The sequence below is a fragment of the Trichosurus vulpecula genome, chromosome 8 (assembly GCF_011100635.1).
Source record: "Trichosurus vulpecula isolate mTriVul1 chromosome 8, mTriVul1.pri, whole genome shotgun sequence".
Taxonomy (NCBI): domain Eukaryota; kingdom Metazoa; phylum Chordata; class Mammalia; order Diprotodontia; family Phalangeridae; genus Trichosurus; species Trichosurus vulpecula.
In genome coordinates this window covers 191,659,856-191,686,510 of record NC_050580.1, presented here as the reverse complement: position 1 = coordinate 191,686,510, position 26,655 = coordinate 191,659,856, and the positions used below count along the sequence as shown (strand labels likewise).

The 26,655-nt window shown below is 42.0% G+C and overlaps 1 protein-coding gene across 1 annotated transcript in view; it reads left to right on the top strand.

The window, feature by feature from the left end:
- RASGRP1 (RAS guanyl releasing protein 1) overlaps positions 1-26,655 on the top strand; it is a 119,544-nt gene that overhangs the window by 74,174 nt on the left and 18,715 nt on the right. The window contains exons 4-12 of the mRNA XM_036769527.1: positions 8,216-8,278; positions 8,866-8,997; positions 13,640-13,793; positions 16,727-16,900; positions 17,200-17,316; positions 19,276-19,551; positions 22,239-22,319; positions 24,510-24,614; positions 26,178-26,287. Coding sequence (XP_036625422.1) covers positions 8,216-8,278; positions 8,866-8,997; positions 13,640-13,793; positions 16,727-16,900; positions 17,200-17,316; positions 19,276-19,551; positions 22,239-22,319; positions 24,510-24,614; positions 26,178-26,287 — 1,212 coding nt within the window. The remainder of the gene's footprint in view (positions 1-8,215; positions 8,279-8,865; positions 8,998-13,639; positions 13,794-16,726; positions 16,901-17,199; positions 17,317-19,275; positions 19,552-22,238; positions 22,320-24,509; positions 24,615-26,177; positions 26,288-26,655) is intronic.

The window sequence follows — 26,655 nt, the reverse complement described above, 5'->3', positions numbered from 1 at the left end:
TAGAAAGAGGCTGGTAAGTGTTTTGAGATTTTAGTAACAGTAAAATAGGACATCTGCCCTGAAACCCAAGGGACCCAGTGAGTGACTTAGTAGCCAAGAATGAACCCTCAATGTTTTGATAGAGAGAAGTCCCTCAGAATCTTCCCCATCTAATGAGCGCTTAATTTGGAAGACCAAGTTAAAGTTCTGTTTCTCTTGAAATGACCAGGGGAAGATCACTTAACCTCTCCTATCCCTCAGCTTCCTCACCTGCAAAATAGGGCTGATACATTTAGTACTTGCTCACAGGGTGGTTCTGAGACTCAAATGATATCTGTGTTAAGTGTTCTGCACACCTGAAAATACTGTGTAAAGATTGTTTATTGTTCTATGTTCCTAGCCTATTATGCTCTAGGGTGCCAGTTTTCATCATGGTATGACCCCTGGAAGAGAGGCTAGATTGATCACACCTGCCCCATCAAAAGAAACTTAAGATTTCCAAGCAAGAATATTTTTTGCCCTTCATGTAGGATGTTTCAAAATCCAGTCCTCAGTCACAAGTATAAGAAATTTTCCCTCAGTTAGTTTTGCATTTTTCCACTACAAAAAAAAAAATCAAGACTTCACATAGTTCAAATGCCTGGAGACTCCAGGTGGAACATTTGGAAACTGACCTAAGAGTGTTCACTGGGAAAAGGGGGAGGGGGGAATCTTAGGAAGGGTGAAGTCTGAGCTGCAGAAAACTGAGTGAGCCCAGGCTCTGAGCACCTATATTCTGTCCCTCCTCTGGCAAATATCCATTTCTTCCCACACCCTGTGACTACACAATGCCCCCAGGCTGACTCAAGCAGCTTAAAAGCTATTTTCCTTCACTTCTTGGCTTTTTGTTTTGTTCTGTTTTCCTCTGGCCAGGGACCCAAAGAGGTTGTGACTTCAGGAGATCAGCTAAGCTAGCAGTTCTCAAACTTTTTGGTCTCAGGTCCCTTTTACACTCTTAAAAGTTGTTGATGTCCCCACCCCAAGAGCTTTTGTTTATCTATGCAATCTATCAATATTTGTTGGATTAGAAACTAAAATGTCTTAGCATTACAATGGGTTTTGAACTTACAGATTCCATGAAAGGGGACCCTAGACCACACTCTGAGAACTTCTGAGCTAAGCCTCAGGAAGAAATAAGTTCCAGACAGGTTAAGAACTTACCCAAGGTCACACAGGTAGTTAGTAAGAACTTACCCAAAGTCACACAGGTAGTTAATTAGTAGTTAGTATGTAAGCCCTTTCATGAGAGCTAAGAATAAGGGTGGGCAAGGTAGGCAGCCACCTATTATGTTATAATACTAGAAATTACACTCTCCTGCACAATACATATCTATTTTATGATGTATCAAGCAAAATGTTCAGAATCTCAGAATTTCGGAGTACGGAATCAGAGAATTTTGGAGGCGAATTCTACCAACCTACATGAACAAGAATCTCTCCTACAATGTATCTGTCAAGTGGTCAACTTTGTTTAAAGACCCTACCACCACCACCACCACCACCACCACCATCACCACCACCACACACGTAAATTCATTTTTCTAGTCTTCTTATACCTTACACTCCCCCATGTTCTCTGACAGCCAATGATTGGCCTCCATGTTGTTCCTCACGCAATGCACTCCATCTCCCACCTTTGGAGGTTTTCTCTGGTTTCCCCCATGCCTGGAATTCTCTCCCTCCTCATCTCTCCCTCCTAGCTTCTTTCAAGTTTCAGCTAAATTCTTACCTTCTATGACAAGCTTTTCTCAGTCCTTAATTCTAGTGCCTTCGCTCTGTGGATCATCTCCAATTTATCCTCTAATCTTGTTTTATGTAATTTGCATGTTGTCTCCCCCATTAGACTGTGAGCATCTTGAAGCCAAGGGCTGCCTGTTGCCCTTCTTTATATCCCCAGTGTTTTCTACCATGCCTGACACTTAGTAGGAAATCAATAAATGCTTGTCCCCTACCCCCATTCCTCCCTTCCTGAATTCACTCTAGCCAATCAATGTCCTTCTAAAATATGGTACGCAGAACTGAACTCAGTACTCCAGATATAGTCTCACCAGGGCAGAGTCCAGTGGGGCTTGCCACCTCCTTAGTTTTCTGGAAACTGAGTCTCCCAATGTAGTCTAAAATTATATTAGGTTTTTGTGACTGCCATATCAAACTATTAACTTATATTGAGCTTTTGGTACACTTAAACCCTCAGAACTTTTTTTTTTAGAGGAAATGCTGTGTAGCCACATTGCCCCCATCTTGTACTTAAGAAGTTGATTTTTTTGAACCCAGGCATAAGACTGTATATTCATCCTCATTAAATTCATCTCACTGAATTTTCTCCCAGTATTTTAACCTTTGAGGATTCTGCCTATCAGCTGATATGTTATCTATCCTGACCATATTCATGTCATCTGTAGTTTGATAAGCACGCCATCTATGCCTTTACCCAGGATGCTGATGGAAAACATTAAACCACACAAGACTAAGGCCATGTTGCTTAAAGATCTCACTTCAAGTTGGCGTTAAATCATGTGTGGCTATGTTTTTGGTCCAGTCATTACCAGTTTCAAATCCACCCAACAGTATTATCCAACCCACATGTTTTCCATAAGAATTGCTTGAGAGATACTGTCAAATGCTTTTTGAAATCTAAGGAAACTAGATTTACAGTATTCTCTCTGCCATTAAAGTAAAAGGAAATGATTCTGGCATGGAACACTCCACATTGTTCCTGGCGAAGCCATGGTAGGTCATTGTGACCACTTCTTTTAGAATGTTCCTTAATCACAACTCTTCATACTTCTTCCAGGTGTCAGAGATAAGCCACACTGGCCTATTGTTTCCAGAACTCATTCTCTTTCCTCTTTCTGAAATCAGAACATCTGCCCTTCTCTCCAGTCCTGGGCCTTCTCTCCTGTTCTCCATGATCTCTTTGAGATCACTGAAAATGTCTCCAAAATCTTATCTTCCAGTTCTTTTAGCCCCAGAGGGTGCAATTCATTGGTACCTGATGATTTGAATTCTTAAAGGAGAGTTACAGGTGCTTTATCTCCCTATTTATCTGGGGTTCAACTCCTCATTAGCCATTTTTGCTCCGTTCTTTCCTTGGCAAACAAACAAGAAGCAAACATCAGAGTTGAGCAGCTTGGACTTCTCTCTGTCTTCCATTATCATCTTCCCCTCCCCCCTGAACAGCAGTCCTGCACCCCTTCTTTGATCCTACTCCTTTCCCTCAATACATATATGTGCGTGTATATGTGTATATATATATATATATATACATGTATATATATATATACATATATATATATATTAAAATAGTTTCTCCTTTTCTTAAGCTTTACTTGGCAGCCTCAACTTACCCTGAGTCTTAGCACTCCTAACACAGTTCTCACAGAATTGTGCCACCAATTTCTCGTCTTTCTTTCATCTTTTACTAGCTGTATGACCTTAAGTAAGTCACTTACCTCTTTCATCTTCATTTTCCTTAACTGTAAAATGGGGACAATATTAGTACCTACCTCACAGGATTGTTGTGAGCATCAAATCAAATGAGATAATGTTTGTAAATTCTTAGCACCGTGCCCGGCACATAGCAGGTACTTAATAAATGTTTGTTTCCTTCTCTCCTTTGTTCCTCTTCCCTAATAACCTCTTGAATGACCAGCCTATTTTTCTCCTATTTACTGTCCAACTTCACCCAACGGGAGTTGTTATATCTTGCTTCCTTTATCTCCTACAAAGGCATCAACTCCCATTAGATTGTGACTTCCTTGAAAGCAGGAGCTATGTTTTGCAGCTTTTTGCATCCTTAGCATTTAGCACAGTGCCTGAATCATTTTATTGTTCAGTCATGTCCATAGGCACTTAATAAATGTTGATTGATTGATTCAACTTCTTACAGTTTGGTTTCTGCCCCAACCATTCCTTTGAAATTTCTCTCTGAAGAGTCACCACAAATTATGTCCTAATCACAAATTTCATGGCCTTTTTTCACCTTTTTTTTTTTGTTTTGCCAAGGCAATCAGTGTTAAGTGACTTGCCCAGGGTCACACAGCCAGCAAGTGTTAAGTGTCTGAGGCTGAATTTGAACTCAGGTCCTCCTGACTCCAGGCCTAGTGCTCTATCTACTGTGCCCACTTAGATACCCTGTTTTCTTGCTTATTGTTTACTTCAGTAACAACTTTGAAAATTAACTATCCCCTCCTATTTGACACTGTGGTCTCTTGGATTTTCCCTTCTTTTTCTGATGATTTCTTCATCTTCTGTGTTAGTTTCTCTTCTCACTCCTAAATATAGATCTTCCCTAAAATTCTGTCCTTAGCCCTTTTTCTTCTATATATTCTCTCTGTACACATCTCTGATAACTCATCTGGTCCTGTAGTTTTAATTATCTTCTCTATCCAGATAATAGCCAGATGTGTATCTGTCAAGCTGACCTTCCTCCTAAAGCACATGTCCACCTACATCATGGCTATCATCGCCTGGATGGCCTTTCTGTGACTCCCATTCAACATGTTTAAAGCCATATCTGTCATTTTCCCAAACCAGCTGCTGCTTTTTGACTACCCTGTTTTCATTACTGGCATCATCATGCTTCCAGGCACCTGGGCCAAAAACACTTGGGCTCCTCCCTTTTGCTCACCTCTCCTGTCCTCAATAATTTTTGTCAATTCTGCCTCCAGACTGTCTCCTCTCTATCACCTCTTCCATTTATACTACCATCACCATAGCTCAGACCCTCATTACTTCTCAACCGGTCGTGAGAAGACCCCCTACCCTTTGCTTTCCCCCTTAATCATGCTGTTTGACTCCTCACAAGGCTTAGAGAGCTACAAGGCTTTACCACCTCCCCTGCTATTGGCTCCTAATTTTCTCTAAACCTTACTCTGACCTTTCTCTATAGCCTGAGTTCCCTTGGGTGTATGAAGCATTCAAGGAGGACAAGCATCTCCGCTGTGAGGGCTTGCCGAGCCCTTCTCAGGGCTGCTCATCCACCCTTGGTGTCTACCTTTCACCCAACTCTCACCCATGGCTCCAAAAAGCTGTAGTATGCTCCATAGTCACATCCCAGTAAACATCTCAGCAGATGGGCTAAACCAGGTTGAGAGTAACTGACAGGCCTCAAACCCATGAGTGAGTCAGGGGGATGTCTGCCCCGAGTGTGTGAAGACTTCCCCCGGCAGAATGGGTGGATGAGAAAATTTGTTCCAATGGCTATGAAGGCACTGAAGCAGGTGCCGTGGAGTGCTTAAAGTTTGGTCAGAGGTGGAAGATGCTCCCAGGCCATTGCCAGTCATCCTGACTTTGGTCCTGCCACCGGACTTCAATGGCCCTGGAAGAGAGAATGACGCTGACAACTTTGTGCAATTCTGCCTCATGGAAATCCAATTTATACACCAGTCAAGACATCATTGATGTCATCAATCCTCTTTGAAAACGAAGGATGAACAAGGGAACATACTCTGAGCTCCCCACACATCTATCCTGCCAGAATAACATCCCTAAAGAACAACTTTGACCATACTTCCCTGCTCTAAACCCTTCAGGGGCTCCCTGTTACCTACCAAACAGTTCAAATTCATTAGCCTGGTATTCCAGGCCCCCTCCCCCACACCTGGTTTCTATTTATTTTTCCAGCCTTATTTCCAATTGCCATTGTCGTTCAGTCATTTTTTTTTTTGTTATGTCCAATTCTTTGTGACCCCATTTGGGGTTTTCTTGGCAAAGATACCCGAGTGGTTTGTCATTTCCTTCTCTAGCTCATTTTATATATGAGGAAATTGAAGCAAACGGAGTTAAGTGACTTGCCCAGGGTCACACAGCTAGTGAGTGTCTGAGGCCGGATTTGAACTCATAAAGATGAGTCTTCCTGACTCCAGGCCCAACACTGTGCACTATGGCGCCACCCAGTGGCCCAGTTTTAAAAGGTAATAATTCTGCTATTTTGACAGGTAATTCTATTTCCAGTTTCCCACTTTGTATGCCCTATCCTACCAAACTTGGTTTCTTGTCATTCCCCAAACATGCCTTGTGCTTTCCTGCCTCCACCATCTTGTTCACATCATTCCCCCTCTGGAGCATGGCCCTCCCCGCCCCAACTCCACTTCTTAACTCGTAAAATTCCTACTTATGTTATGATAAGATCTTGATTTACGGCTGGGAGGAACATTGGAGTTCACCCAGTACAACCCTCTCGTTGCGCAGATGAAGAAGCAGAGAGATACCGTCTTTCAAGGCCCAGCTCAAATGCTGCCTCCTCCGTAAAACTTCTATCATCCCTCCAGCATGGAGGTGGCCCCTTCCCATTCCTGTACCATTTGGTACTTCTCCTTGGGGGTGGAAGGTGTCAAGACCCATGATTTTATTGCTGTAGGAAATTCCCTCTAATAATGCCGATTACAATCACATAGTATGTGTCAGAAGTAGGATTTGAACCCAAGACTTCCTTAAACGAGTGGCTCTCCATTATGCCATATTAATTCTCTTGTCTCTCTTAGTGCCTTGTAATAGTAATTAAGGCGAGACTTTTTGCTTTTCTTCTCTGTGCCTTTAATGATTCTGGCCTTTGTTTGAATGGGGCAGATAAAGTGGAATCTTTTTGTCTTGCAGTATTTCTCAGCACTGAGACAATTGGGAGACAATTGGGATTTGTATATGATGTGATCCTGGGGATGGAGAACTTTCCCAGACCCAGCCTGGGTGAGGTCAGAGCCCTCGGGGCTCCACACTGGATATAATTGAGGAGAGCTTGGCATTTGATTTTTGAGGCACACTCACGGAAGGAGTGTTAAGACTCTGGGCAAGCTGCAAACTGCCCCCCAGCTTTGCAACCCAGATGTTGGCACTGGTAACTATGTATTGTGATTTGGATCAGACAAGGTCAGTCTGTTGATGTTTGTAATTTCCGTTTGTATTTGCCTTGAAGTTCAGGGGGCTGATGTTTTCCCCCTGAGCTGTGAATCATATTTGTATGTTTGATTAAGCTGAGATTGTTAACCCCTTAAAGTTACTTTCCTTGGAAAAGCAGATCAAAGAATCTGTGTGGGCAGCTTTCTGGGTGCTGGTTGTTGGTGGATCTTACACCCCCACAGCAGCTGCTAGCCGGATTGTTGAAACAGGCCCTTATTTCTTTCTAATTCTATGGTACTGAGGTACTTATTTTATTTATTTTTATTATTGTTCATGATACTATGGTACCTATTTTATTTATTTTAATTAATTTTATTATTTATTTATGATACTATGGTACCTATTTTATTTATTTTAATTAATTTTATTATTTATTTATGATACTATGGCACCTATGGAATTTTCCCTATCATATTCTTTTTCCATATTCATTTCTATATCATATTCTACTGTCCATGAAGGAACGTATCTTATTTATCTTTATACTGCCATGATCCTTCACATACCCTCGCACAGGGCCTCGAGTAGACTTTCAGTAAATCGAAATGGATAGAAGACAGGGTTCAGATCCTACCTGTTGGTGCTGGTGGACATATGACTTAACCTTTCTGGGCCTCTGTTTCCACATCTATAAAATGAAGGGGTTTAGACTAGATATCTAACTTCTGAGGCCCCTTCCAGCTCTAGATCTATGACCTATGAGCCTCCTTGAGCCTCAGTTTCCTCATCTGAAAAATGGCCACAAAGACCTACAATCCTTTGACCTGAAAATGCCACAGACTTTCCCTGTAACTCATTTAAGTTAGATTTTTGGCATGGCTACTATGGGTTAGGGGCAGCGAGGTGGCACCATAGTGCATAGAGCGCCAAGCCTCTAGTCAGGAAAACTCATGTTCCTGAGTTCAAATCTGACCTCAGATACTTTCTGGCTGTGTGACCCTGGGCAAGTCACTTCACCTTGTCTGCCTCAGTTTCCTAATATGTAAAATGAGCTGGAGAAGGAATGACGAGTCACTCTAGTATCTTTGCCAAGAAAAGCCCAAATGGGATCATGAAAAGTCTTTCATGATTGAACAACAATAAACTCTGGGTTAGACAGAAAACTAACCACTATTATATGATATAAAGAGAACACTTCTCAGTGCTTGCATCCTAAGATGGAGGGGCAAGAGGAATAGATGGAGGAGATGATGATATCTGGCACTCGGGTACTAGGTAAGGACTTATACCTCCCCATAAGAAGACGTTTTATGGTAAAGTGGTGAGCGGAGGCTTCCTTTTTCCTTAACCTAGTCCCTACATATAAGGATGCTTTGGCCAAACATTCACCCAGCCTTTGTCTGAAGATCTGCTATTTTGTAAGGTAAGGTTTCCGTCTGACGTCGGTGATTTCCCAGAACCGGGAGAAATGAAATCAGCATACAGGGAATGAAAGGGATGGTGATGCCCCATCTTTCTTTCTCAGGATGGCTCCACCTTTCCCCTCTCATTCCATGCATACGTCTCCCAGAGTTGGAATGTAAATGACAGAATGTTTACTCTGGAAATCCATACTAATTTTCTCTTCCATGTGACTGAGTTTAATAAGCTCCACTGCTTTTAACCACGAGAAAGCATGCAAATTCATCATTGAATCCTCCTTACTTAGACACAGAATATAAGTGGAAGTGTCGAGAGATGATGAAGGATCCCTTCAATTTTAACACACATTCATCTGAATTTCATGTGCTTTTGTGCCTAGAGCCAAGTGGATGTCAGTGACTGCAATTTTTTTCAGCTGCTAAAACCAAAAAAAAAAAAAATGAATAAAAACCAGACTCTACTTTTTCCCCCAAGGCCTATGTATTAAGCCACAGACCTGCTACTGCTATTCTTGAGAATCTATCAAAGGCGAAAAATCCTTTCTTCCTTACACTATGAACTGACTGTTTTATAATCCCTTCCTTGTAGATACTGGATAACGGAATTCTGGGTCATGTTTAAATTGGACACCAGCTTGACAAACACTATGGAGGAGTTTCAGGAATTGGTGAAAGCTAACGGTGAGGAGTTACACTGCCGCCTAATTGATACAACTCAAATGTGAGTGTCAAGGTTTGGAGTAACCTTTCAAAGTCACGTCGCTTCTGTAATACGGTCATAGTGAAACTGCCCCAGCAGCTGCTACTGCTGCTAACTGCTGTGAGCTCACTCGTTCAGAGAAGCCCACCTGTGTCTGTTGGGATGACTCACGTTACTTTATGAAAAGTTTTTGCTTTTGGAAAAGCCTGGTTCTTTAACCAGGAAGCAAAGAAGAAAAAATATACTGGCACTGTAGCTGGAGATGAATCCCTGAGCCAAAGATAAAAAATTGATCCTAGTTTAAAAAAAACAGTCTGCGGGATACTGACTTTTCACAGATATTAATATAGATAGTATAACCATGGGCAAGCCATTTAACCTTTTAAAGCCTCAGTTTGCCATAATATAGAACGGGTATAACTAATGTAACACCTGCTTCATAGGTTCGTTGTGAGGCTGAAATGAAGGCAACATATATAAATCTTTTTTGCAAAATGTAAAATATGCTTTATAAATTTCGCTTATCGTGACAATGATGCTGGTGATGGCCATGGTGGTGATGGTAATGGTGTTGTTGGCTATGACTACTGTGGAAAGTGCTAGTTAGTAAAAATTTAATGAGGCAATGGGGGATGGGGAATGACAAGCATTTATTAGGTGTCTACTGTGTGCCAGGCACAGTGTTAAATGCTTTATCTTATTTGATGAAGACATCATAGGGCCATATACTTAGCTTTATACCTGGAAAGGACCTGAAGACCTTAAGGGTCATCTAATCCAATCCCCTCATTTTTTTCAGAGGGGGCAACTAAGCCCAGAGAAATGACTTATCCGAGGCCATACAGGAAATAAGCAGAAGAGCTGAGATTTGAACTCAGGTCTTTCAAGTTGAGATCCAGAATATTTGTGTTACTATCATAGAACTCCAGAATCCTCAATGTAGAAGAAACAATCAGAGGTCTTCAGATCCATCCCCAAAGGTTGCTCATCTGCAAATCTGACTAGCCCATCCTGGGGAAATGGGTATCTTTCCTGTTTTCAGATTCCTGTGGGGAAAAAAAAAGAGATTATTTCCTCATTATACTACTCCAGTTCTGTTGTTGTTCAGACACATTCAATTCTTTGTGACCCCATAGACTATGCTGTGCATGGACTTTTCTTCTCAAAGATAAGGGTATGGTTTGCTATTTCCTTCTCCAGTGGATTAAGGCAAACAGAGGTCAAGTGACTTGCCCAGAGTCACACAGCTAATAAGTATCTGAGGCTGGATTTGAACTCAGGTTTTCCTGACTCCAGGTCCAGCACTCTATCCACTGAACCATCTAGCTGGCCCCGCTCCAGGAGATTGTATATTGTATAATAAAATGCAACATGTTGTTGAAGTTGACATTCACGGAATATTGAGTTGTAAGGGACCTAAAAATCGTTGTTAGGAACTTTTCCCTTACATCAAGCAAAATGTCTCTCTGCAGCTTTACCCATCACTTCTAGTTCTATCCCTTGGGACCAAGCAGAATAAATATGGTCCCAAGACGAGCTTTTATGCATCATTGGTCCTGTTTTACCGGTCCTGTTCCATGAGGGTTGACCGCTCTAAGAATGGGATAGTGGAAGGAGCATTGAACGAAATAGGAAGCAAGGGGTGTCTTTGTAGAAGGAATAAAATCATAGTAAAATGCATGTGAAAAAACAAATAGGCAAATTATCAAGGAGCATCCTGGGCAGAAATGGGTGGAGGAGAGTAAAGGGATAGAGAAAGTGGTCTTCTACCCTCAGAATTTAAAACATATTTCAAAATAGTTATAAAAATTACCTAGTACTGGACCAAAAAATAAATAAGTGAGTCAAAGTAACAGACATCCAAGCAAATGTAGACAGAAGACTAGTGTTTGATATAGTTATAGAAAACAAAAATTGGAGAAATGTTTCACTATTTAACAAATGTCCTTGAGGAACTTGGATAGCAATTTGGTGGAAAATTGATTCAAACCCATATCTCATACCATATAACACAATGAATTCTACCTGGATAATAGACAAACATAAAAACAAGTACTAAAAATGAAATATGGAAGACATAGAAGTAATGCATGTATTTTAATTGTGAAGGGGAAATGCCTTTTTTAATTCAACAAAGAGAAAGAATTATTAGGGACAAGACAGGTGTGCTTGACTACATTAAAATAAAAACTGTACAAATATATAATCAAAGAAAATAACAAGCTGGAAAAACATTTATGATGAATGTGATAGATTTAAAACTTGGCATCTAAAATATAAAAGAAACTTAAAATTTTGCAAAGTTAATTCTCATTCCGTAAGGATAAATATGGTCAAAGGATGAGAATAGACAGTTTCCAAAAGAGAAAACACAAATTATTAATAATCACTTGAAAAAATTTTCATCCTTATCATTCAAAGAGATGCAAATTAACATAACTTTAAGGTACCAAGATCCCACCCATTCAAATGTAAGAAAATAACTTAAAGCAATGAAACTCAGTGCTGGAGTGGTTGTGGAGAAACCTTCATTAATGGTTTGTCTGATAGCAAACTTGTAGAATGGTATTGGAGAACAACCTGGCAGTACACAGAAGTTAGAAAAATAAACCATCTAACTGGATAATTTCATTGTTGGAAATATCCTCTGATTTTTAAGCTATCTTTTTAAAGATTTTCATAGCAGGATTATTAACAATTACAAGAAACTGAAAGTGCCTTAATTTCCAGCAATAGAAGAAGGGATAAATAAATTGTGATAAATTAATTTCATGAAATAGTATAATTTTAAAAAAAATCAGCGGGTTATAGTAGAAAGAGTGCAGGATTTGGAGACACCAAAGACCGGGTTCAAATACTGGTTCTGCTACATTTTGCCTATGTGACCTTGGACAAGCGACCCTAATCTCTCTCTATTTTAGCTTCTTATCTGTAAAATTAAGAAGTTGTCACTGAGATCCCTTGCGACTCTTAAGTAATATAAAGAAATCTGCAAAAACCTTTACGAAATTATACGAGTGGAAAAAGAATAGAACACATACTATAACCAGATAAGAGGAAAGAATGAGTGGGCAGCGAGGTGGCATAGTAAATAGAGCATTAGCCTTGGAATCAGAAAGACTCATCTTCCTGAGTTCAAATTTGGCCTCAGATACTTACCAGCTATATGACCCTGGACAAGTCACCTAACCCTTTTGCCTCATTTCCTCATCCGTACAATGAGCTGGAGAAGCAAATGGCAAACCACTCCAGTATTTTTGCCAACTAAGCCCCAAAATGAGGTCATGCAGAGTCAGACATGACTGAAACAATTGAACAACAACAAGCCTGGGTCAGTCCAATTCTCTTGGTTGTCTTAAGGAATCCAAGGGAATTTCCACATCATTGTATGGAATGCCAAAGCAGACCCTGTACATTTACTTCAGAGAACATGTGTGTCCCACAGAGCTCTGTCATTCTGTGTGATGGAAATAGAAAACATTGATGCTAAAATGCTAAATAGGAAATTTTGTATTTATTAAAAATATATATGTGTACAAAATTTTCATTAGGAATAGCAACTTGATTTCTTCTGTTTTCTTTCCATTTTTTTGAGAGGGTGGAAATGTTCTATACCCCAGACTAGGATTTGAGTTCTATCAATATATTGCAATTCCCAAAGTGTTTCATTAATGAAATTTTTGGGAAATACTGTACTAATGAATGGGGATTTCTTTTTCTTTCCTGGGGAAAAAAGAGCCAGATAAAGATACTGTCTCCATGGTTCTTATTTTTATACGTCTCTCCATTACATCTAAGTTTCAAAACCAGATCCATCATCATAGAAGCTATTAATTAGGATGAGGAGTGCTTTGGAGGAGCAAGGAGAGCAAACGATACAACATCCTTAGATGAAAGAACTAGTAATAAGTAACTAAAACTGTGACTAGTGCCTGTGATTAGGCTCTTCCATTAGCTTGAAGTAAACTCGTTTTACCCTGGAGCATGTTTGAAGTGCTTATTAAAAACCAATAAGATGTCTTAGTTGTAGCCATTTAGAAAAAATGATTTGGGGAAATTCTGATGACATATTGTTTTAGCTAAAGAAATGTTATTTATTATTCTTGTGGAAAATGGTAATGGATTTTTTTTTTGCAAAAAACAACTTTGATTTATTTCTCTCTTTCTCTCCTTCCCTCTCTCTCCTCCTATCTCTGTCTATTTCTCTCCTGACTGTCTTTCTCTCTTCATCTCCTCCTGTCTGTCTCTGCCTATCTGTCTGTCTCTATCCATCTGTCTGTCTATCTATCTATCTCCTCCTGTCTGTCTTTCTCTCTTCATCTCTTCCTGTCTCTATCTGCCTATCTGTCTGTCTGTCTCCATCCGTCTGTCTGTCTATCTGTCTGTCTCCTCCTGTCTGTCTTTCTCTCTTCATCTCTTCCTGTCTCTATCTGCCTATCTGTCTGTCTGTCTCCATCCGTCTGTCTGTCTATCTATCTGTCTCCTCCTGTCTGTCTTTCTCTCTTCATCTCCTCCTGTCTCTATCTGACTATCTGACTATCTGTCTGTCTGTCTCTATCCACCTGTCCATCTGTCTATCTATCTATCTCCTCCTGTCTGTCTTTCTCTCTTCATCTCCTCCTGTCTCTATCTGCCTATCTGTCTTGAACTCACACAACAAAAGTAATGCTCGAGACTGGTCTCGGAAGCTTACTCAAAGGATAAAGCCCAACACCAGTAAGAAACGGAAAGTCTCCCTTCTATTTGACCATCTGGAGCCAGGAGAGCTGTCGGAGCACCTTACTTACCTTGAATTCAAATCCTTCCGAAGGATATCGGTATGTTTCCAGGACTCTGGTGAATGCTTTGGGGCTTCTGAGATTTGGGATCCATGCATGCTAAGATTCAAGAAGAGGGAGCAGGGCATAAACCAGCAAAGCGCAAGAGGTGGGTGTAGGTGCCTGTTGCCATGCACTCATGGTGTAGTGAAAAGAGTACTGGCTCTGTAGTCAAGAGAGCTGGGTTCAAATCCTGCTTCTGACAGTTAGCATCTGTGTGAACTTGGACTAATGATTTAACCTTCCTGGACCTCAGGTTCGCAAAATGAAGCAGTTGTACTAGATGGTCTTGGAGGTTCCTTCCAGCTCTAAATCTATGATCCCTCTAACCGTGAAGGATTCCTGAGTCTTGGCGCCATATTCAAGAAGAACTCTCCAAAAGAGTACAGTCACCAGTACCTCTCGAAGACTTGGGTGATCTGTCTGCCGCTGCCATGCCACCCACCTCTGACCATGACCTTGACTCAGTCCCTTGGCTTTCTAGGATCCCAACATGGCAGCAAGGCTCTCTTCCCAATTTTGCTCAGTGGCCTTCACCGTCAATACAAACCACCCACCTTCCAAACCTTCCACTACCCAGCACCTCGTGGTGTTGGGTATAAGACCTCAGGGATCCCAGCATCATGAATGTAGAGCTAGCAGGGACCCCAGAGGTTATCTAGTCCGGCCCCCTTTCCTCATCCTATTATATCTATGAGGAAACTGAGGCCCAGAGTAGGTAAAGCAACTAGTTCAAAACAGGCCGTGAATGGCAGAGTCTGGATTTGAACACAAGTTCTTGGGCTCTGACTCCACCTCTCCTTCTGTCTCACCACATTGAAAAAGTGTTCGTCATTCAGGTGAACAGCACGGTGTAGTGGGAAGACCACTGCACTTAGAGCCAAAAGACCTTCACAGTACCGTGTTGCCACTGGAAAATGGTAGGCCAGTTTAAGAAAGGTCGTTTACTTCTCTCAGAATGTGGATGTTCCTTCTGTAATCATAGCAGGGCAAAAAACACCCTGCTGCCAGGCAGCTTCTTTCATCTGCCAAGAACCTCCATCCCCACACCCGCCTGGTAAATCACAAAACCACACAATGTGCTGCTCCCCCACACCCTGACCCCTTTACCCACCCACCCCCTGTCCCAAAACAGAAGGAGCTGCCTCAAACAAATAGCAACCTACTGGGTCTGCCAATGCCACCTGCCATCAGGGAGCAGGCCCTCCTCCAATCACATTGGAACAGAGCTGAAAAGGGTATTTTATCACCTCTGGAAATCTGAACTGGCAGTGCCTTTCCAATCAGAGCTACTGAAGATCTGTTTGATGTCAGTGGCCAGATAAATTGTGGGGGAAGTGAAAAATCATTGCAAAAGTGAGGGCTCTGAGTTGGCATTTGCCATGGCATACCCTGAAATAACTGCTTTTCATTCATTCCCTCAACAAGCATTTATTAAGTTCCTACTATGTGTCAAGCACTGTTTCAGGAACTGGGATACAAAAAAAAGTTTTTTTTTAAATGAGAAGAAAAAGCCAGTCCCTGCCCTCAAGATTCAACTCTTTCCTCCACGATGGGGCGGCCCCTTCATAGATTTCTCTAGGGATATCTGTATTTATCTAGGCAATTTTTAAAATATCATCTTGCCTATAAAGCCGGATGGAGGAAGAATGCAAGAGGTCATGTCCTCTATCCTCTTGTTGGAAATAGATAATGGTATTATCTATTTCCTTTGTAATATGTTATTTCACTAGGCCGGAAAAGGAAATAAAGAATGCATATGTACAAGAGAAAGACACCGAGAGATGCTACTGCTGATAATGATGTGGTCGAAATCCTAAAGAAGCAGGTTCTTTCGAAAGTCTCATATTTGCAAGGATCCCAGATCTAGTAGCTATGAATGTGCATGAGTTGTGGGCCCTTTTTTCCAAAGTCGATGACATTTTTTTAAGCTTTACCTGTGAAATCTCTGCTAAAATGCAATGTTTAACTACACTTGGTCACACACCAGCAATAGCAGTCCTTTGAAACACTGCCTATGCAATATGTGACCACCTTGTAGAGGTTATGGGTTATGATGGAGAAAGCAAAAACTCTGCCTCCTATTGGTGGTGCTGATTTAGCAGGGGCACCTTTGTGTTAGGGGGTCACATGGCAAACTGGGATGTACAATTAGGCCTCAGATACTTAATGTGGCATTTGTTTTTAAGCAGGTAAATAATTATAGGATCATAGTATCATCAATTTAGAAGCTTAAGGACCTTAGAGGCCATTGAGTCCACCCCTCCCCCACACACACACACACACAAAATTTTACAAATGGGGAAAATGAGGCATAGAATTAGGTGACTTGCCCAGGGTCGCAATTTTATTAAGTGTCTGAGGCAAGATTTAAAGCTTGGTGTTTCTGACTCCCAAATCCACCACCTTATCTATTACACTGCATTGTATCAAATTCATTCTGATTCAGCAAACAGTTATTAAACATTTAATTATGATCCCCATTTTGCAGATAAGGAAACTGAGGTTGACCAAGGTCAAGTGGCTTGCCCAGGGTCACACAACTAGTAGTAAGTATCTGAGGCAGGATTTGAACTTGGGTCTTTCTGACTCTAATTCCAATGCTCTATTGACTACACCACTTAGCTGGATACTTGAAAGAGCGAAGGACTTGGTGTCAGTCCTGGATCCGGAGGCCAGCTCTGCCTCTTGCTGGTTATATGATATGCGGCAAGTTGTTTAACCCCTCTGAACCTCAACCTCCTCATCTTTAAGCTGGGGGGATGATGTTTGCATTACTGACCCCACCTCCCACCGCCATTGTGAGGAAAGGTCTTTGCTAACTATAAAACCCTCCAAAGAGCTGATCGGCGGCAGACCCTGTCCACCCAGGCCACATGGTTGGTTTCCCAGAAATAGAGCAGCCCTCCTGATTCCTCTATTTCTCTTCTCAGTTCTCCGATTATCAAAATTACATCGTGAATAGTTGTGTGAAGGAGAATCCCACCATGGAACGGTCCATCGCCTTATGCAATGGCATCTCCCAGTGGGTGCAGCTGATGGTGCTCAGCCGCCCCACCCCTCAGCTCCGGGCTGAAGTCTTCATCAAGTTCATAAAGGTGGCTCAGGTGAGTGCCTTGACTCAGTCCTTGACCTCGGTCTCTGAGATGACCAGTCCTCCTAGTCTTCTCCTAAGACACACTTTCCCTGGAAATTTGAGGGGCAGGCCTTGGTTCCATGTTCCAGCGTCTCAAATGAGATTTGAGGAGGAAAATAAAGAGGAGTTTGCAAATGGACTCTTAGTCTTCCATTTTGCATAAAAATAATTTGTGGCAACAAACAGGGAAAGGGGAAGGCCGGCTCTCCTCACACTGGGTGATGGAGAGATGGATACATGCTGCTAACCGCCACTTGTTTGGTAATACAGAAACTCCATCAGCTGCAGAACTTTAACACCTTGATGGCCGTGATCGGAGGACTGTGTCACAGTTCCATCTCCAGACTGAAGGAGACAAGTTCCTATGTTCCCCATGAGATCAACAAGGTCAGTGTTACCCTCTTCATCCTGTGGGTGCTTAGCAGGAGGCCAAGGACAGAATGCTTCCCAGAGCTCCGCATGCCAGTCCAGAAGAAGGATCAGGACCCTTATTTATATAAGCACGTAAATATAAAGGGAGCCGCATGATACAGGGTAAAGTCGAGGGGTGGGAAACCTGGGGCCTCAAGGCCACGTGTGGCCTTCTAGGTCCTTGTGTGCAGCCTTTTGACTGAGTCCCAAGTTTTACAGAACAAATCCTTTTATTAAGGGGATCTGTTCTGTGAAATTTGGGTTCAGTCAAAGGGCCCCACTTGAGGACCACATGTGGCCTCAAGGCCACAGATTCCCCACCTGGTAAAGTCAGTCAATAAGTATCTATTAAGCACTTACTATATGCTAGGCATTGCGCTAAGTACCAGGTATACAAAGAAAGGCAAAAACAGGGTGCCCACCCTAAAAGAGCTCACATTCTAATCTCTCTCTCCCTTTTCTTTTTCCTCATTCCTTTCCTCCTCATTAAATATCATCTTTTGTACTGGCTCTCTCCCAACTGCCCCCAAAAAACATGTAGGTCTCCCCCAACCTGAAAAATGCAATATGTATGTGCACAGACATGCATTCAAAAAATGCAACGTCACTCAAATGCCTTTGTACGTACAAGATATTCATAGTGTAAATCATAGGTAATCTCAGAGGGCAGGTAGTAGCTGGAGGGACTGAGAAGGTCTGCTATAGAAGATGTGATGTCAAAAGAAGGAAGGAAAGAAGGAAGGAAGGAAGGAAGGAAGGAAGGAAGGAAGGAAGGAAGGAAGGAAGGAAGGAAGGAAGGAAGGAAGGAAGCGTATCAACAATCCAGCTAGCAGCTGCTGTGGGGGTGTAAAACCAACAACAACCAGCTCACAGAACGCTGCAAGCCCAGGTCCTTTTGATCTGCTTTACTAAGAAAAGCAACGTTAAGGGGTTAACAATCTTACTTTACTCCAGCATACAAATATCATTTGCTTAGTTCAGGGGAAAAAACCAGCCCCCTGAATTACAGATCAAATACAATTTGTAGTTATCAATATCTAAGTGTTCAGCCAGGGAGCTCATTACAAGGGCTGACCCAGAGTCACGTGCCACTCCTGCTGTGGCGCAGAGCTCCGAGAGAGAACGCCAACCTCTGTGCTTATATATCCTGTTCAGGGCCCCAAAGGCCCCGACCTCACCCAGGCAGGGCGTGGAAAATTTCCCCACCCCCAACATCACATCAGATACAAATCAATCAATGACTCCCAATTGTCTCAGTGCTGAGAAATACAAAAACATCCCACTTTATCTGCCCCATTCAAACAAAGGCCAGAATCATTAAAGGTCAACAGCAAAAACTCCCACCTTAATTACTATTACAGGAAGGAAGGAAGGAAGAAAGGAAGGAAAGAGGGAAGGAGGGAGGCAGGGAGGAAGGAAGGAAGGAAGGAAAGAAGGAAGGAAGGAAGGAGGGAAGGAGGGAAGGAAGGAGGGAGGGAGGGAGGAAGGGAGGAAAGAAGGAAATCTCTTTAAAGTTTGCAAAGTATTTTATATATATTATTATCTCCTTTGATCCTCCCAACAACCCTGTGAGGTGGGCACTATTATTATCCCCATTTTCCTGGTGAAGAAACTGAAGCTCAGGGAGGTTAAGTGACTTGCCCAGAGCCACACAATTAGTAATGTCTGAATCAGAATCGAACTCGGATCTTCCTGACTCCCAAGTCCAGTACTCTGTCCATCACATCACACATACGTACTTCCTTCCTAAAACATGTAGGGCCTCAGTATTTATGCTGGGTTCCCTCTCTTCCTCTTGCCCTTATCCTGTGGACTAGTGACAGGAAAGAAATTGTGGTAAATAGTTGCAATAACCAAGGTGATCTTAGAAAAATAAGTTGTCTCTCTCCCCCGTGCAACTTATCTAATTGGATTTTGACATTCCTATCTCCCTAGGTACTCAATGAAATGACCGAGCTACTGTCCTCCTGTAGAAATTACGACAACTACCGACGAGCCTACGGGGAGTGCACCCACTTCAAGATTCCCATCCTAGGTGTACACCTCAAGGACCTCATCTCCCTGCATGAGGCCATGCCCGACTACCTGGAAGACAGGAAGGTGAATTTCCACAAGCTGCTGGCCCTCTACAACCACATCAACGAGCTGGTCCAACTGCAGGAGGTGGCACCGCCCCTGGAGGCCAATAAGGACTTGGTGCACTTGCTGACGGTGAGGCTGCCCGGTCGTCAGCATTACAGTAATCATGGCTAGTATTTATATAGCCCTATAAAGTTGGCAGAGCACTTGATAAACATTAGCCCATTTTATCCTCAAACCAACCAAGGTTTGCTGTTATTATCCCCATTATTTCCCTCCTTTCTTCCCTCCTCCCTCCCTCCCTTCCTTCTTCCTTCCTTCCTTTCCTCCTTCTTTCCCTCCTTTCTTCCCTCCTTCCTTCCCTCCTTCCTTCCTTCCTTTCTTTCTTTTCCTCCCTTCCCTCCTTCCTTCCTTTTCCTTCCTTCCTTCCTTCCTTCCTTCCTTCCTTCCTTCCTTCCTTCCTTCCTTCCTTCCTCCTTCCTTCCTTCCTTCCTTCCTCCTTCCCTATCATATCACATCTTCTGTAGCAGACCTTTCTCGGTCCCTCCAGCTACTACCTGCCCTCTGAGATTTCCTATGATTTACACTATGAATATCTTGTGTGTACAAAGGAATTTCAGTGATGTTGCATTTTTGAATGCATGCCTGCACACAGACACATTGCATTTTTCAGAAAACTGAGGCAGATGGGGGTTAACTGACTTGCCCAGGGGCATACAGCTAATGTGTCTGAGGCCAGATTTGAACTCAGGTGTTTCTGACTCCAGGTCCAGTGCTCTGTCCACTGAGCCACCTAGCTGCCTCCAATAGATGGGGTGAAAACAAACTAAGGGGGTGTTTCCCATATAAATGAGAAGGCTCAAGAACCTTAGGAAAGAGCCAAGAGACAAACCAGGACAGAAAATGGTGATGTGATCTAGCCAGTTAGCCAGTGAACATTTATTAAGCTCCTACTGTGTGCCAGCCTCTGAGTCTTAACATAGAGGATAACACAGGTAAGAAACTGTCTCTGGTCTCAAGGAGCTTACATTCTATTAGGGGAGACAACATGTATGCACATACATATATACGTATATTATATATATATGTGTGTGTGTGTGTGTGTGTGTGTGTGCATATACATACATACATATATACACATATACATGTGTATATATATATAAACATAAATGCAAAGTAGTTTTTGGAGAGAGGGTGCTGGCATTTAGAATGACAAGAGGATAAGATTCTTTTTGTGGGACCTGAGTTCTAAAGTCCCTTCCCTGCCACTAATTTATTGTGTGGCACAGACAGCAGAGGATGATGGTGAACCTGGAGTCAGAAGACCTGAGTTCAAATCCAGCCTCAGATACTTACTAACCAACTGACCCTGGGCAAGTCACTTAACTTCAGTCTGCCTCAGTTCGCTCAACTGTAAAAAAGGGGATAAATAGTGCCTACCTCCCAGGGTTATTATGAGGAACAAATGAGGTAGTGTTTGTGAAGCTCTTGGAACTTTGCCAGGCACATAGTAAGCACTATATATATGTTAGTTATCATTATTATCATTACTGTGTGACTGTGGACAAATCATTTAACCGTCTCAGTTTCCTCAACTGTAAAATAAAGGTAATAGCACCTACCTCACAAAGTTATTGTGAAAATCCAATGAGCTAATGTTTGTAAAATATAAAATATTTGCACACTGCCTGGAACACAGTAGGCACTTAATAAATGCTTGTTTCCTTCCCTCCTTAGGCAAATTACAGCCTCATGTTTCATAAATAAAATGAGCAGGTCTTATTAGATAACTTCTAAAGACTCTTACAAGGTGGCTCAGTGGACTTGACCTAGAGTCTATTCCTCAAACTCTGAGCAAGTCACTTAACCCTGTTTGCCTCAGTTTCCTCATCTGTAAAATGAGCTGGAGAAAGAAATGGCAAACCACTCCAGTATCTTTGCCAAGAAAATCGCAGATGGGGTCAGGAAGAGTCAGACACAACCGAACAACAACAAAGGACCCTTACAGTCCTGAAATGAGTTAAACTTTCCGTATTTTCATTTCTCTATTCATAAAATGAGAGCGATCATCATCATAGCCTCCCCAACTTGGTGAAACAGAAAGAACGCCAGGTTGGGAATCAGTCAATTAGTAAATATTTATCAAGAGCCAGGCACTGTGATAAGCACTGGGGATTCAAAAGGAAGGAAAAGACAGTGCCTGTCTTCAAAGAGCTTATGGTCTAATGGAGTCAGAGGACCTAGGTTTGAAAACTGCCTCTGCCCCCTGTATGACCTTGGACAAGTCACAGCCTCTCTGCTGAGCTTCATTTGCTTCATCTCAGCAGAGAGGCTGAGCTAGACGGCCTCTAAGATCCCTTTCTTGCTGAGTACTTTAAGAATATAGTAGAAAAAACCCCAGAGCGGGCATCAGAAAGCCTTCATCCTAATCTTTGCCCAGCCACTTTCCTTCATCCGCAAGATCAGACTCGATGCTCTCTAAGGCCCAATCCAAGTCTGACACGCTACTCAAAATGAGAGAGTGAACATGTTGCATTTATAAATTCCTAAAAAGTTAATTTCCCAATATGCAAAAGCTGATTGCCATCCATTGGGGGTGGGGATCAACTATTCCAAGCAACTATTTGCTTGGATGAATGAACGCCACCAGATTGGATCATGTCACGCGTGTAGTCATAGTTGTTAACAATCTACTGCGCTTTGCCAGCAAGCCCCATAAGGGAGAGCAGACTAAGAACAGAAAAGTTATGTCAGCTCTAAATTAGGAAAAAGACAAAAGGATTGTCTGAGAAGCTAACCTGACTTTGTTTGATCTGCAGTTATCCCTGGATCTCTACTATACTGAAGATGAAATCTATGAGCTTTCATATGCCCGAGAACCAAGAAATCACAGAGCCCCAGTAAGAGTTTTTCATATACTGACTCCCTGCTCCCTGTTGATGTGTACTCATGCAACACAGACAGGTCTTCAAGTAGTCATTGTAAAGACCAAACTTGTTATGCTAACAAGTCTTTATTGAATCCCTGTGGGATAACTGTTGTGTGGGGGGAGCTTCATGGGATGGTGGGGGTGGTTCTCATTCCTTTGGGAAGGGTCTTAGACCAGAGCCAACTGATATAAGTGAGGGAGGTGGGACAGGGGCCACCGTGTGAAGTCCAAGCTAACTATCATGGAGTGTTGGATTTCGTTTCCTCATGTAAAGTGAGATCAAGTTCATTATTCCTGTTGGACAGGAAGAGGATGTCCACCTAAGAAAAAGCCACCTTGAAAATCTCACATTTCAAAGCATGCAAGTTGGTGGGGCACTTTGCCAGAAGGAGACTTGAAGAAGTGTTCTCCCTGTTTATTTTGTTTTCATTTCTTTAATATTAAAGTTTTTAATTTTTTAGTTATTTATTTTTAATTTATAGAATAAAACAAGCATTTCCATAACATAGTATAATTTTTAAAAAGATGATATATACATATTCGTGTCATCTGTGGGGGAGGGAAGAGAAAAAAGGAAGAAAAAAAAGAAATTTACATGTTTTTGAGTTTTACATCAGAATCAACATACTTCTGTTTCTTTGCTGCCTTGGCCTATTTCCCTCTTGGTTAGTATTTCCCAGTTTTTAAAAAATTGAACAGAAGGTCAGGAAACTCAAACCACTCTATATTACTCCTTGTGGATGGTTCTGATAAAAGATCCAACAGGAGAGAGATTGAAATTATAACAGGTATGAAACATTTTCTTCTCAATGAAAAGCAATAGATAGGGAGTCATCCTCAGAATGAGGGAGATCTGTGTTCAGCTCCAACCTCCGATGCAGACTGACTGTGTGACCTTGGGCAAGTCCCTTAACATCTCAGTGCTCAGTCTAGACAACTTTCTAAAACAGTGAGTTGCAGAGGAGGTGCCAACTTGCATTTATAGAGGAGTTTCCACATTGAGGAATTCCCTAAGCTGATAAAATTACAGGCCCAGTAATAGTAAGCAAGGTAGATAAGGAAAGTTGTTATTATCCTCAATTTATAGATGAGAAAACTGTTCTTGTTTGTCCTTCATTCTCAAAGAGGATCATGGGAGGTGATGCCATGACATGCAAGTGAATTGGATTTAAGCAAGGGAGAGCTGTGCAAAGTCACCAGCCTTACTTTCTCCTCTGGAGCCATCTGGGGTCAGATATAGATCAGGATGAGTGGAGATGGCCCCAATGCAGTAAGAGATGTTGGCCTTTTTAAGATAAGGTCTTTAACAGCTCTCGGTTTGACTGAGGCAACTAACACTAGGAAAGGTTAATTGGCTTTCTTAAGGTTATGCAGCTAGTAAATGGAAAATCCAAAATTCCAACCCAAGGGTTCTGATTCTAAGGCCAATGTTCTTTTAAATTCTACCTTGCTACCCAAATAATGTTTGGCCCTTAGTCTACATAAGACTTGTGTATTCTCTGTACTATCTATACCAGGGGTTGCCAAACTCTGGTTCAAGGGCTCAACCTGACCCTCCACTTGTTTTTGTACTTCTAAGAACTAAGAATGATTTTTACGTTTTTTGTTGCTGTTGTTGTTTTATGGTGAAGGCTATTGGGGTTAAGTGACTTGCCCAGGATCACACAGTTAGTAACTGGCTGAGGCCAGATTTGAACTCAGGTCCTTCTGACTCCAGGGCCAATGGTCCATCCATTGTGCCTCCAGCTGCTCCGCATTTTCTAATGCAATAAAGTTTAATTTAGAAAAGCAAAAGAAGTTCTTAGCTCCCAGGCTATAATGCACAATAGCTTACCAACCTCTGGCCTATACTCTCACAATGTACATTGGGGCTGTCCAAAATGCCGCGGGCCTACAGGCATAGAAATTTACATAAATGCTTTAGTAAACCAAGCCAAGCTACTGCAGAGCTCTCACTAAAACGGCAAACCAAAATATATTGTTTATTGTTTCAATAAAACCCTAAGGTTGGACAGCCTTGCTGTGGATAGTTAAGTTAGCTATGAATTGCTATCAACCAGTGTGAAGGGACAGGGCTGGGGGAGTAGGGATGGAAAGAACTGATAGTTACAACTTTGTCCGATAATGGACAGTGGTATTCTCTCTGAATGTTTCACTCCAGCCTCTGACGCCTTCAAAGCCTCCAGTTGTCGTAGACTGGGCATCAGGGATATCTCCCAAACCTGATCCAAAGACCATCAGCAAACACGTACAGAGGATGGTGGATGTAAGTGCAAAATTGCCCCCGCAGAGGAAATCCTGAAGCAAGAGCAAGCCATGGGGAACTGCCTGGCCTTGGAAAGGAGGAAGAAGGGGATGTGGTAGTTATTTTAGAACTTGTGAGAATGGGCTTGTGGAATAAATCAAGCATCCCCATAACATAGTATAATGAAAAAAAAAAGGTGATATCTACGTATTTGTGTTTAATGGTAGCAATCTCTAGGGTGGGGGCAGTAGGAGAAGGAAGGAAAAAAAAAAAGAAATTTACATGTTTCCGAGTTTTAAATTAGAGTTAACATATTTCTATTCTGCTTCTCTCCTGCCTTGGGCTATTTCCTTCTTTGTTAGTGTTCCCCAATTTTTAAAAAATTGAACAGAAGGTCAGGAAACTCAAACCAGTCCTTTATTCCTTGTTGACACTTCTGATAAAAGATCAATAGGAGAGAGAGTGAAATCATCATAACATTTATGAAACACTTTCCTCACAATGAAAGGCAAGAGATGGAGCATCATCCTCAGAACCAGGAATGAGAATGAATAGAATGAATGACTCTAAACTGCAGGAGCTATGTATCCTAATAGGTCGCTCTGTACTCTTTAGCCCCTGAGTGCAGAGAGTGACCTATCTCTTTCCAACTCTGCACCAAGATAGACAGCCCTTTAGGGTGATGAATACAGGCAAGTAAATCTCCCCAAATATCTTAAGGGCTCTTAGTTATTTGAGGATTTTTTCTTGGTAGTATCAGATAATGAAGGAGGACAAAAAAGAGATTAAGTGAGGAAAATCTATATTTGACCATTTTGAACAATGCTTCGTACATAGTGGGGATTTAATAAATAGTAGTTGCTAAGTCAATACAAAGTGATTGGGGAACATGAATCAATACAGACTGATTGATTACCAGCTAGGTTCAGGGCGCTTGCCTCAATGTGTAGAAGGGTTTATAAAGAAGGGTAAGATATGGCCCCTTCCTTCCAGAAGCTTGTAATAAGAATTGCAAAAAAACAGATAGATAGACAGACAGACAGACAGACAGACAGACAGATAGATAGATAGATGGACAAACAGAGAGACAGACGGATGGACAGACAGATAGATAGATAGATAGATCCCACCCCTGAAATGAAAAGAGCCAGTCAGTAAGGATAGAAAATGCTCTTGGAGTTCTGTGGTAGGAGAGATCCCCTAGTGGGCTACTGTGGTAAGCATGTGGCATTTGAGTTATGTTTTGAAGGATGAGTAGGACTTGGCTAGGCCGGAGGGAGGGAGGAAGAGTGCTTTTCCATCTATAATGAGCAAAGACGCCAGGGTAGTCAGAGGTTAAGTATATATTGAATATGTTGGTGGCATTGGGAGGACATACAGTCCACCTGATAATGGAAAAGACAAAGAAGTCACCTACACATCTACTTTGTTGATGATTGAGGAGCGAGGTTCCATATTCCCCTATTTGGGTGAGGGGCTTTCATCTGGGGAGTCCTGATCATTGGTCTCTTGGTTAACCTGAAGAATTATCAGTGGCTTTTTGAGAGTCATCAGAAAATTCCCTTTTCTTACTCTTTCTTCCAGTCTGTTTTCAAGAACTATGATCATGATCAAGACGGATATATTTCTCAGGAAGAGTTTGAAAAGATTGCTGCCAGCTTCCCCTTTTCCTTTTGTGTGATGGATAAAGACAGGTGAGGCATTGGGTGTGTTTGCGTGGCACATAGATGGGAGTCCCAGTGGATGAAGACAGTGTGTTACAAGGGGAATATTATACATAAGGTCATACATACAGAGGTCTTATACTGAATTGCAGGGCTGGAAGGAACCTCTCTCTAGTCAATTCCCTTCCCTTCAGCTAAGACTTCTGAGTAGGTCTGTGAATAAAAAGATAGAAGACTAGAACTAGGGGTGGGAAACCTGTAGCCTCGAGGCCACAAGGGGCCCTCTAGGTCCTCAAGTGTGGCCTTTTGACTGAGCCCAAACATCACAGAACAAATCCCCTTAAAAGGATTTGTTCTGTAAAACGTGGAATCAGTCAGAAGGCTGCAAAGACCTAGAA